At 44.4% G+C, this 12,460-nt stretch overlaps 1 protein-coding gene across 1 annotated transcript in view; it reads right to left on the bottom strand.

Annotated features, from left to right (window-relative positions):
* The window catches only part of LOC106579949 (citron rho-interacting kinase), a 70,430-nt gene that overhangs the window by 32,761 nt on the left and 25,209 nt on the right, over window positions 1-12,460 (bottom strand). Inside the window, exons 2-13 of the mRNA XM_014160390.2 lie at window positions 10,155-10,253; window positions 8,974-9,117; window positions 7,270-7,389; window positions 3,104-3,274; window positions 2,943-2,996; window positions 2,670-2,723; window positions 2,015-2,155; window positions 1,638-1,763; window positions 1,013-1,108; window positions 684-800; window positions 306-415; window positions 26-200 (exon numbers count right to left, since the gene is read on the bottom strand). Of these exons, the coding sequence (XP_014015865.1) occupies window positions 26-200; window positions 306-415; window positions 684-800; window positions 1,013-1,108; window positions 1,638-1,763; window positions 2,015-2,155; window positions 2,670-2,723; window positions 2,943-2,996; window positions 3,104-3,274; window positions 7,270-7,389; window positions 8,974-9,117; window positions 10,155-10,163 (1,317 nt within the window). The 5' untranslated portion in view covers window positions 10,164-10,253. The remainder of the gene's footprint in view (window positions 1-25; window positions 201-305; window positions 416-683; window positions 801-1,012; window positions 1,109-1,637; window positions 1,764-2,014; window positions 2,156-2,669; window positions 2,724-2,942; window positions 2,997-3,103; window positions 3,275-7,269; window positions 7,390-8,973; window positions 9,118-10,154; window positions 10,254-12,460) is intronic.

A 12,460-nucleotide genomic window follows, 5' to 3' on the forward strand; every position in this document is an offset into this window, starting at 1 on the left:
CATCTCCTCTTTCCTCTCTCCTCGCCTCTCTCAGCCTCGTCTCCAGCTCCAGCACTCGGCTCTTGTTGCTCTGCTCCTGCTGGCTTATCTTCTCCAGATGCTCCTCCAGCTTGGCATTCTGGGCCTCCAGCTTCCCAGCCTGAGACTCCAGGTAGAACTTCTGCTGCCTCAGCTCTGAGATCATCTCCTCCTGGGCTTTTCTGTCAGGCCCAGACAGATAAATAGACACGCAGCACAGTCAGTAGACAATCTTCCTAACTAACTAATTAACTATGTAACTAACTGAGATAGTCCACAACACTCACATGTTCTTCTGGGTGTAGATGCTGCTGTTGGCTGCCAGTTTGTTGGCTTCAGACAGCTCGGCAATCCTCTGCTCCAGGCTGGCCATCTTAGAGTCCATGGCATTGATGGTCTGGGATGGACAGAAGAGACACGTTTCAACACACATTTACATGCAGCCTCAACATGTCTGATAGTTTGCATCGCATTTATAAAGTAACAAATGCTATTTGTCAGAACAACACAGCACATGTACAGTATATCACAGTTGCCTGGCAAAAGGTTATTGCAAGTTTGTAATAAACCAAGTCAGTGTGATTAATGTGAAAAATAAACCAAGTCCCTGTGATTATTGTAAAAATCGGCCTGGCCGCATCCTAACTAGCCTGAGCAGCTCTTACCGCCTTCTGCTCGCTGATGATGCAGCACTTCTCCTGGACCTCCTCCTCATACTTTCTCTGACTGGATTCCAGCATCTCCTTATCTGCCATGTCTGCCTTCATCTGATTCTCCAGAACCTTGTCAATATAAGAGAGATACAACACAGGATCAACCATGCTAGTGCTCAGGATCAAGGCCCAGAAACGGGATCCAAGGAACCTGCCCAGGAAAATCTGGGCTCCAGTTAAAGCCGACAACCTTCCCTAACAATGTAAATACACCAGTGGCCCATAACATTATACTTTACTGAATGTTTGTGAAGAACAGTAGTGGTCCCTTGAGGCTCTACCTTGATTTTCTCGTCATAGAGCTTCTCCTTCTGCTCCATGTGTGTCTCCACTCGTTGGCCTGTGGACTGGCTCTCACGAAGACTCTCCTCCAGATCCTACACACACACACACACACACACACACACGTTACAGTACAGTACAGTGTTAATTCACCCTTTTCAATTCAGGACCCGACACCATGAAATGATTCAGTACAGCAAGGGAAAAAATGCTGCAAATAATTGTTCTCAGGGAAAGAAAACAAACACTCTTGGGTCTGAGACAGAGAGAGAGAGCAATAAATAATCTCCAGAGAGTGAAGGCCGAATCCTAATGTGAGATACACGCTCATAACGTGGAGATACACTAACACTGCACATACGCTTGCAGATCTCAATTAGGATTTGGCACAGACTGAATAACAAGTGTGTGTGAGTATGTGTGTGTAACTAAGTGAGAGAGTGTGTGTGTGTGTGTGTGTGTGTGTGTAACTAAGAGAGAGAGTGTGTGTGCTTGTATGAGCAGTGAGAACACATACTCCTGGAGGGCTTGTGTGATGCTCACTCGGGAGAGCAATCCTCCAACGAAGGGCAACGTTGTGAGGACCGGAGGGGGGCTGAGGTGCCCTCTTTCCCCTCCCCTTACCATGATTTTATCAGCCATCTGCTGGATCTGCTGGGCCTTGCTCTGCATGTCCTCCTTCAGCTTACTCTCCCTGCGCTCCACTATCTCCAGCCTCTTCACCTGGTTCTCCAGGGTCTTCCTGCCATCCTACACACACACACACACACACACACACACACACACACACACACACACACACACACACACACACACACACACACACACACACACACACACACACACACACACACACACACACACACACACACACACACACACACACACACTGCTCAGGCTAGAGAACATCTGCTGCCAACAGTAACAGGGAGTTTATCCAGCTCTCTTTCAATGAGCCCTTTCTTTGCTGTTATTGTCTAATGTGTGTCAGTACTGCATACCTCTGTCTCCCTCAGGCGTCTGCGGAGGCTGTCACTGGAGTCCTCCTTGGTCTGCAGCCTCTCCAGCTCACGCTCCATGCGCTCCTTAGCCACCCGAATACTATGGAGGTGATCTGTGGTCTCGCTACTTCCCTTCACTGCCTGTGTTATGGGCCGGGGTACAACAAACACTGTGTGTCATCTATCTTACATTGAAATAACTTTAAACTGTTGTAGTTTAAACTCTAAAGACTTGATTGATAATTGAGTCCATGAATAGCGTAGAATACTGGGTGAAAATGTGATTGATTGTGCTTCTAAAATGTGGGCCCATACAGCTTAGAGAATTCCATTTGAAAAGTGTATTAAATGTATGTTCATCTCTATAAAACATAATAAATGCAGAAACCAGCCATTGTCTAACAGGGGCAGAATAGTTTGATAGCTGGCAAATAAGCTGAAACAAACTAATGATGGTTTTAGCGGAGTGTTGAATTACTCTCAGGCCACAACTCAGCATCTGCTTCACAGGACAATGAGGGGTTGACACGCATCATTAGCAGGAGAGAAAAATGACTTTCCACATGTCTGTGTGTGGTGAGCATATCTTCTCCCCTTACGGCATATGCTGAATATGAATTCATTATCCAGGACGTTTTCAACCATAATATTCTACCTTGGCAAGCTTATCTTGGAGATCCTGAATTTTCACCTGCTGTTCAGTATTGGTCTAAAACAGAAAGAGAAAGATAGAGAACATCAAACTTTTAAGCTGCACATTCCTTGGTCCCTGTGAGTTTTACACCCAAACCATCTTCATTGTTTCATTCATAATAACTTTTGTTTTATAATTTGGCATTTGTCTCCTAACCACTGACTGAACAGCATTCCTTGAAGGACCATATGGAACCATATAGGATGTCAACATGTGAGCCAATGGAACTGGTACCTTCTCCAGCTTTGACAGAATCTCCTCCGTGTCAGTTTTGCCTTGCTCCTTAGCCTGTAAGAAAACAAGTTGAAAATCAGTAAAACCAACACATGCCTTTCAACTTCTCTGAACGTGGGTCTGAGCCAAGAGATCAATATCAGAGAGAGCAGCTACAGAACCTTCTGCATCCTCTGTTGATAGTCAGCTGCCTTCCTCTTCAGCTCCTCGCCCGTCTGACGGGACTCCTTCAGCTCCGACTCGTACAGGTCGCTACGGCGACGGGCTGCAGACAGGTCCTCCTCCAGCTGTCTGATGGCCACGCGCATCTCCTCCAGCTGGGCATGGTACTCCTGCAGAGGGATGCGAGAGGAACGAGGGATGAGAGAGAGGGATAGCGGAGGAGTGCAGAGGTGAAAGACATGAGAAGGATGAGTGCCAAAAAATAACAAGTAAATAGAAAGGAACGGAAAGCGTCGCAGAAAGAGATTAGACAGGCAGACATGAGAGAGGGAGGGATGGGGAGGAGAGGTACAACGAATAGACAGAAAAGGACATACTGTGTAATGGAATCTATTGGACAAAGCATTATGGAACAAGAAAAGGTGGGGCAGAGAAGAAGTGCATCAGCTAAAATCAATTAGTGTCCTTCTCTTCTAAAGTTTTAATGAACGATTAGCTATGGTAACAGCTTTCCTTTCCATCTCGTGGTCTGGTCACGGGGCATGCAGCAGTCCTGTCAATCAGGCTGGTTAGGACTAGCAGAGGCTAATGAAAAGTAGCATGGTCTCTGTGCCCGGGAAGGGTGAGGACACCCTGACAATGGAACACGACAGGCGCAGCAGATAGCATCAGCAGCACCAGCCAGCGCCTCGTTAGTCCCTTTTCATTTAAAAGTTCTCCTCCTGTTTCCATTCAGTTTCAAACCTTGCTAAGTGTTCCTCCATCAACCCTTAAAGCGTGTCTCCGAGGACGTCCGCCTGTTGTCTACAGTAAGTGTGTCACGTCCTGGCCAGTATAAGGGTTAATTGTTATTGTAGTTTGGTCAGGACTTGGCAGAGGGTATTTGTTTTATGTGGTTCGGGGTGGTGGTTGTTGTAGAAGGGCATTTGATTTATGTATTCCGGGGTTTTGGGCACTGTGTCATATTCATGTATTTCTATGTTTAGTCTAGTGTATCTGTTTCTATGTTTAGTTAATTGGGGTTGGGACTCTCAATTGAAGGCAGGTGTTGTCTCTTTGCCTTTGATTGAGAGTCCTATATATTAGGGTGTGTTTGGGTTTGTATTTTGTGGGAGATTGTTTCTTGTTTAGCGTGAGTAAGCCTTTCAAGACTGTTTCGTTGATCGTGAGTTTGTTATTTTGGTGTTCACTTCGTTATTTTAATAAACGTAAAGATGAGCATCCACATTCCTGCTGCATTTTGGTCCTCCTTTCCCAACGACAACCGTGACAGGAAGACACTTCATGAGTCATTAACTATTATAGTAAGAAAATGTCATGTGTAATAAATGACTCATGCCATTTTTTAAAAATTAAAATGAAAGACAACGGAATTTCATAATCAGTACAATTTCCTCCCAAATTATGTTTGGACCTCCTTATAACGTTAATTAAGATACAAAAATCATTTGCTATTTGAATAAATGATGATTGGCATTGTCAATTAGGATTCATGGCATGACGCTATGAATTGAGGAAGAAAATGGTAAATAGTAAATTAAACTGATAATTGGAATGATAATTAAAGGTTTTCACATGAGCAATACTTGCATCAACTGAATAAACCTAAAACCACAGGGACCTTTCATTTAATCTCTTTGTAGACTCAAATTCAAATCCATTTCAAGTAGGAAAGAATCTTCATACAAAATGACAGTGTGTTTCGGCAGCGGGCCGACTCGGCATATCAGTTCCTCAGTGTCCCCAGTCCCTCAGGTCCCTGACTGGATCACAGTAAATCTCTGGCAGCCCTAAACATCAGTTAGCAGGGGTACTGAACTAGGCCTGGGCTTAAGTACAGAGCTGAGTGATACCCATGAAGGAGGAGGGAGGAGTGAGCCAGGGGCAGGAAGGAAGGGATAGGATTAAAGAGAGAGAGAGAGTGAGAGAGAGAGAGAGAGAGAGAGAGAGAGAGAGAGAGAGAGAAAGAAAAGGGGGAATACAGGGTGAATAGAATGGAACAGTGCACGCCAGAAGAGCTGATTCAGAGTGTGAATATACTTAACTCAAACATGCACGCACATACATACACATGCAAATGCACACACACAATCACACAGAAAGTCCCTCCCTATCGTCCCGACCTGCACACTCCCGCTGGGAGCTTCAAATGCAGTAGGTGTAGCCCTGACAGGGAGAGTGATAGTTCTGCTGTAGTCTCTCAAGATGGGGGAGACTAATCCATGGTCCTGGGGGGAAAAAAACACTGCTTTATCTCTAACTCTTCACTCTGCCTTACAGAACAGAATAATCATTCCTTTCAGTCATCTTTAGACATGTTGTATGTGCCAAAGGTAAGTTTGCTGACAAAGTGGTCAAATGAAGCTTACTTTAGGTAGGCCATAGAACTGGATTAAACCTACCTATCACAAATACAATACTAAGAGGTAGAATATTTGTCTTTTCCCAGTTATAGTCTGTCAGCCTGCGTGCTTTGTATTCAGTGTTAGGGATCTGTTCCAATTAGCCTAGTGTTTAATTCTGACTGCTTCACAGAATTACATCATTTGCATGTACTGATTGTCTTGCAATGGATTTCTCTTTCTCTCACTGAAAAGATTTTATCTCTCATATCCCAAATCTTCCATGTTAGTTGCGCCAACACTGAATGCATTCTGCATAAATATGAATAGGACTTCCAGACTCCTAAAACGGAGTGTGGGAGAGAGGCACTGTTCAAGACCTTATGCAGCCTTCAAAATCAAGCCGGAAAGTACTTCTGCAAATATCCAATAGCCTAACTCATTCTCATGTACGACAATTACGAACCACTTTATGAACTTTAACTATAAGTGGGTCAATCATTTCCATAGCTGATTTCCAGGTTTGCATTAGCCGTATCAGTAAGCGGTAACGATACCACCACGGGTGACCATGGACTGGGTGTGAAGACTACAGTGCAGTGAAAAAACACCAACACTCCAGTTCCCATAATGTAAGATCCAAAACCCCATCGCCTCATCACGACAGGCTGCCCACTGCATCAGCGGCACTGCATACTCTCCACTTCTAGGTATGGATGGTTCACATTGCCATGGCAACCACTGCACTATAGAGCCTGTGCCTGGTAACCACTGCCAGGGATTCTGCTCTGTGTGTGTGTGGGGGGGGGGGGGTTCATACTGTCTAACTCTCCTCTGCTGTCAATCTTTCAATATCTTAATTCACGAACTTGGCAACCCTTCACCAAATCAGATCATTGTTGTATCCGCATTGCGCGCGCTCACACACACACACACACACACACACACACACACACACAAACCCCCCACCCACGAACACAAACCCACTAACTCACACACAAACACACAAACACACACAAAGAGACACACACACACTATTTGGATAATGGTGGGCTGAACGTGAATCTATCCTTCCTCTACACTCCTCAATCAGCAGAGACTCAGGAGACACTACATGACTCCTGAAAGTAGCGAGTGATAAACACACAGGAGACTGGGGCGCTGAGCTATGCAAAGGCACGCCACTACCAGAGAGATATCCACTGAGACTTTCTTCATGGTCAGGACGAGTCCTGTGTGCACGGCAAAGTGCGTTTGAGTCCATGACCACTGTTGGACACCATACTGCAAACTCCTAATAAATTCTCAATGCTGACACTCACAGAAGGCTAGCGCTACTAGAACGTCCATTTCAGACTTCTATTATGTGGCCCGCAAGGCTTTTTCTCTACTACCCTTATTCCAGAAAGGTAATGAAAACACAGTAACAACACCAATTGACATGAATATGGTTCCATGTAGTCAGGAATCCAGACCCAGTGTGTTTAATAGTCTACTGACTCCACCTACACAGGGAGCAGTGGATAAACCTCAACACCCTCCTCCTCTGTAATTAACCCGGCTTTGACAGGGTAGCACTCTCCTCACACCCCACACGACTCACACCCCACAGGGATGGGCAATGTGCTTTAGAGCACATCCCTCCACAGCACTCTGGGTAGAAGTTGCCCGTAGGCACTGAGCTAGGATCAGCTTACCCTCCCCAAATCTTAACCCTAAACATTACAGTTAAACAGCGTTTAGGGGCAACTTTGGGTTACTCCCTCCACCATCCACAACCCCTGCCAGGCATCTGATGCCCCACAGGAGGCGCTCTCCTCTACCTGTTCTTTGATCTCCTGCAGCTTGTTGCTCTGCTCCCGGATGCCGTGGAGGAGCTGCAGCGCCTTGTCGTCTTCCTGGGAAACCTCCGTACGGGCCTGCTCCAGACTGAGCTTCAGACTCTGAAACACACACATAAAACTCAGAAAAACAAAAAACAGAAACGGACCATTTTCAGGACCCTGTCTTTCAAAGATAATTCCTAAAAATCCAAATAACTTCAGAGATCTTCATTGTAAAGGGTTTAAACACTGTTTCCCATGCTTGTTCAATGAACCATAAATAATTAATGAGCATGCACCAGTGGAAAAATTGTTAAGACACTAACAGCTTACAGACGGTAGGCAATTAAGGTCACAGTTATGAAAACTTAGGACACTAAAGAGGCCTTTCTACTGACTCTGAAAAACACCAAAAGAAAGATGCCCAGGGTCCCTGCTCATCTGCGTGAACGTGCCTTAGGCATGCTGCAAGGAGGCATGAGGACTGCAGATGTGGCCAGGGCCATAAATTGAAATGTCCATACTGTGAGACGCCTCAGATAGCACTACAGGGAGACAGGACGGACAGCTGATCATCCTGGCAGTGGCAGACCACGTGTAACAAAACCTGCAGAGGATCGGTACATCCGAACATCACACCTGCGGGACAGGAACAGGATGGCAACAACAACTGCCCGAGTTACACCAGAAACACACAATCCCTCCATCAGTGCTCAGACTGTCCGCAATAGGCTGAGAGAGGCTGGACTGAGGGCTTGTAGGACTGTTGTAAGGCAGGTCCTCACCAGACATCACCGGCAACAACGTCGCCTATGGGCACAAACCCAATGTCGCTGGACCAGTTTATTGTCTATCGTTGGAGGAATGAGCCTTACACCAAGGCCTGTGCTCTGGAGCGGGATCAATTTGGAGGTGGAGGGTCCGTCATGGTCTGGTGCAGTAAGTCACAACATCATCGGACTGAGCTTGTTGTCATTGCAGGCAATCTCAATGCTGGGAAGACATCCTCCTCACTCATGTGGTACCCTTCCTGCAGGCTCATCCTGACATGACCCTCCAGCATGACAATGCCACCAGCCATACTGCTCGTTCTGTGCATGATTTCCAGCAAGACAGGAATGTCAGTGTTCTGCCATGGCCAGCAAAGAGCCTGGATCTCAATCCCATTAAGCACATCTGGGACCTGTTGGATTGGAGGGTGAGGGCTAGGGCCATTCCCCCGAGAAATGTCTGGGAATTTGCAGGTGACTTGGTGGAAGAGTGGGATAACATCTCACAACAAGAACTTCCAAATCTGGTGCAGTCCATGAGGAGGAGATGCACTGCAGTACTTAATGCAGCTGGCGGCCACACCAGATACTGACTGTTACTTTTGATTTTGACCCCCCTCCTTTGTTCAGGGACACATTATTCAATTTCTGTTAGTCACATGTCTGAACTTGTTCAGTTTATGTCTCAGTTGTTGAATCTTGTTTTGTTCATACAAATATTTACACGTTAAGTTTGCTGAAAGTAATCGCAGTTGACAGTGAGAGGATGTTTCTTTTTTTGCTGAGTTTATGTAAAGCCCGTTGGCAACACCGCATGTAGTACACAAGAGCACCCACACACACACACACACACACACACACACACACACACACATAGTACCCATCTGCTTTACGGAATCACACACACACACAGTCAGGATCTTGGGCCACTCACGGTGCACTCGGTTATATAGGTAGCCAGGTCTTGCTCCAGGATGGTCCTCTGTGTCTCTGAGGCTTTCAGCTCCACATCCTTCTGCTGCAGCACTGACTCCAGATCAGACATCTTACTCTGGACTAAAGAGATCTCCTGTTCCATCTGAATACAGCAACAGGGAGGACAGCTTTATTTGTCCATTTCAGCATTAGTTCATCTTCCCAATGTCAACTGAACTCTTGCAGGTGACCACAAACCTCTATTACTGTAATAAACATGGCCATTTATAATAAACCAATGGACTGAAGTTGATTGTGCTAAGCATTTCCTTGATCACAGCTATTGGGGTTGAAGAAGACTTTATACTGAGAGTAGTGAAAACATAGATTAATCATGGCAGCAGTGCTTCACAGGAAAGCACGTGAAAGACAACAGAACATTTAAGTCCATTATGTAAAAAGACATGACCGTTGCCAAATCTCCTTTGAAACCCAGCCTACTATGAAGAAATTGTGAGGTAAAATCTTTAAGGAAAATGCCACCCAAAAACTGCAATCAGGTTTTCAAGATATATAACTTTCAAAAAAGAGCATCAGATGATGCTAAATGCATCACGCGAGCTGTATTTCTGTATTTTGAAAGTTTTATAGATTGAAATCATGATTGCTGACGTGCAAAACATGTGGGGACTATATCAACAATAGACTAATGAACCCAATATCAAAACATCGTTTTTTTGGGGGGGGGGTGGGGGTTTCCTTTAAGCTATAGAAAGCTATTTCCGTACCTCCTAAGCCAAGCTGCTCATCTCAGTACGTGTGGTTTAAGAGATGAGCCAGTTGGGTGATGGATGGATGCAATTAAAGAAGCCATTAGAGCCTCTGAGGAGCACTGAGTCACGGGTGCAGGGCCGTCAACTGTGTCACAGATACACAATCACAGTACATACTGGAGTGCATAGACTACATCTGTGTTGGAGTGCTCCCACTAACACAATCACAACATAACACACAAAAAAGGGTTATGGTATAGAGTCACAGCACTGGGTAGCACCACAAGGCACCACAAAACAACAGTAGAGTCTCAAATCAGAGAACTATGAGTCAGTCACAGGACATGAACAAATCATCATAGACACACACTGATAGACACACACAGAGTAACTTGACACACACAGAGTATATCAAACATAAGAGTACCTGTGACATGTGTCTTGTGTCTCTCAATGCTCTCTGTATTTAGTGTCTTGGTGTCTTTAGCAGGTCTTATCTAGAGAGCTGAGGGCTGTAACCACTAATCTGCAGGAGAAAAAAGAGCGTGGGAGAGAGACTAATTGCAGTAAACACTCTATACACACAATCTCTCCTGAAAGCTGTGGGGATTTTATTTACAGCACTTACCTTTTCATGTCATTACGTTATACCACACCGCCTTTTACAGTTTATCAAATGGGAAATTATTAGCACAATTGAATTGATGTTTAATGTCGTGACAACATTACATAAATGGACTATCACATTGCTTTACCTAAATGTATTCTCCTAGCAACATGTTGTAGCTTGTATAGGAAACAGGGTTAAGAACAGAAAACCCCATACAAAAGCTGCCTTTAGTGCCATTCATAATCATCATTAAATCTTATCTTCTAATCAAACAATTAAGGTAATTAAACAATTAAACTAATCAAGTGAAACGCAAGTCAAAGAATTGAAAAGAACTAAATGAGCCCTTTCATGCCCATGTTCAAAACTCAGAATTCAAAAATCCATAATCAGACCAAACCCAACACTTGAGGGGCCCAAATAGCACAAAACTCCACAGCAGCTCAATCTGCGATGCTTTACATTCGAAGGCATACTCCTTAAATTACATAATCGCACACATAATTAGCATCTATTCTGAGAAGAACTTTTAATCACAGAGTAAAAAAGCATAGAACCATACCGTATGGGTATATTCTGGAATAAGAGAAACCTAAAAATAGAGTGTGATTCTGAGTGTGTGTGTGCACATGGCTGCCTCTTTAAGCACTATTCTCTATATTTGGCAGCCTTTGAGATGGAGAGGCAGGAGAATGAAGAAGACTGTCACTGTCTATTATGCATGGCCTTCTTTCCCACTCCTGCTCACAGCAGCAGCTCAGTGGAGGAGCTTCGACAGCCACAGGCCCAGGGGTCTCACATCACATTCTACATTCCATGATGCAACGGAGACAATCACCAACACCATAAGATAACACTTCACACATCACATCCAAACAGACAGAGTAGCATATATCCATCATGTGAAAGGAACAATGAGCACTGTCTGCATAGAGTATAGCACTGCAGCCTTAGGCAATGTATATTTGAATGGTACATAACATTATTGATGCAATGCAAGACATGGTTGATGTAACTACAGGTCTGAGAGATCCAGTCCCCATTCCCCAACACATGTAGAAACCACCAGAAACGTGTGAAATAGATAAACACCTTTTTTTTCATTTCCTGTTGTTTATATACAGTATCTCGAATCAGGAACTCTGTCATATCCCGTGTAATATGTCAAAACTATTTGATGGATTTCTTATCATGGTGGAGTGGATTACTGTTTGATTTTGGGGTAGGCTGTCAACAGCGTGTACTGTGTGACACTATCTGTTTTCTAATGATGTCAACAATGCGTCTGGCATAGAATCAGGAACTAGAATAGTAATTTAAGAGGATCTCTATGGCGTATAGACATATTTGATGTCATGATTATGATGTCTTTATGCCATGGGTAATGTCCATATTCACTTCAGTTCATTGTGTCTGCGGAAGGTTCACAGACGGGTTTTCAACCGAGCTACATTATCAGAGACGCAAAGCGGGTGTCTTAACGGCTCACACATCATGGCTGACGACAACCAGATACGGTTAATTTAAGCCTACATTTTTAAGTTTAAAAGAGAAATCAATAAGTCGATTTTGAATTTTCCTAATTGCATGTTGTTCAAACGGCAGTTCTTCCTTAAGGACAAATGTGATTGATATTAGGGCGGAAGTATGATTTGAAGTTTCAGCAAGTAATTCCAACTGGGTAATTGTTGTGGGATGTCAGCATGCAATAAGCCTACTGCACGTGTAGAATCAGTGCCATGAAGGATGGTGCAGGCCGGCAAGTTGCTACAGTAGCCTAGCATGGAGTAGCAGATGTGGATCAGATCTGGCTGACTTGTTCGCAGGCTAAATTTCTCACCAGTCATCCTCTGTAATAATTACCTCCCAGAGAGCAATTACAAAGAACTAATAATGTTTTTAAAAGCACCATTATAACTAGCGACATTACAGTCAGTCACCTCAGGCTGAGAAGGACTCGGTAGAACAGTGTTGGATTTGTCCATGTCTTGCTAAATTAATCTACCATAACTGGGGAGACTTTATACTGCATTTTTAAAGCTGGAATCCTTAATGGTGAAACTACCACGTCCGATATTACAACAGCAGAGAAGTTACTGCAAACAACGAACACAGTTTTTTTC

This window comes from Salmo salar, chromosome ssa20, assembly GCF_905237065.1.
Source record: "Salmo salar chromosome ssa20, Ssal_v3.1, whole genome shotgun sequence".
Lineage (NCBI taxonomy): Eukaryota > Metazoa > Chordata > Actinopteri > Salmoniformes > Salmonidae > Salmo > Salmo salar.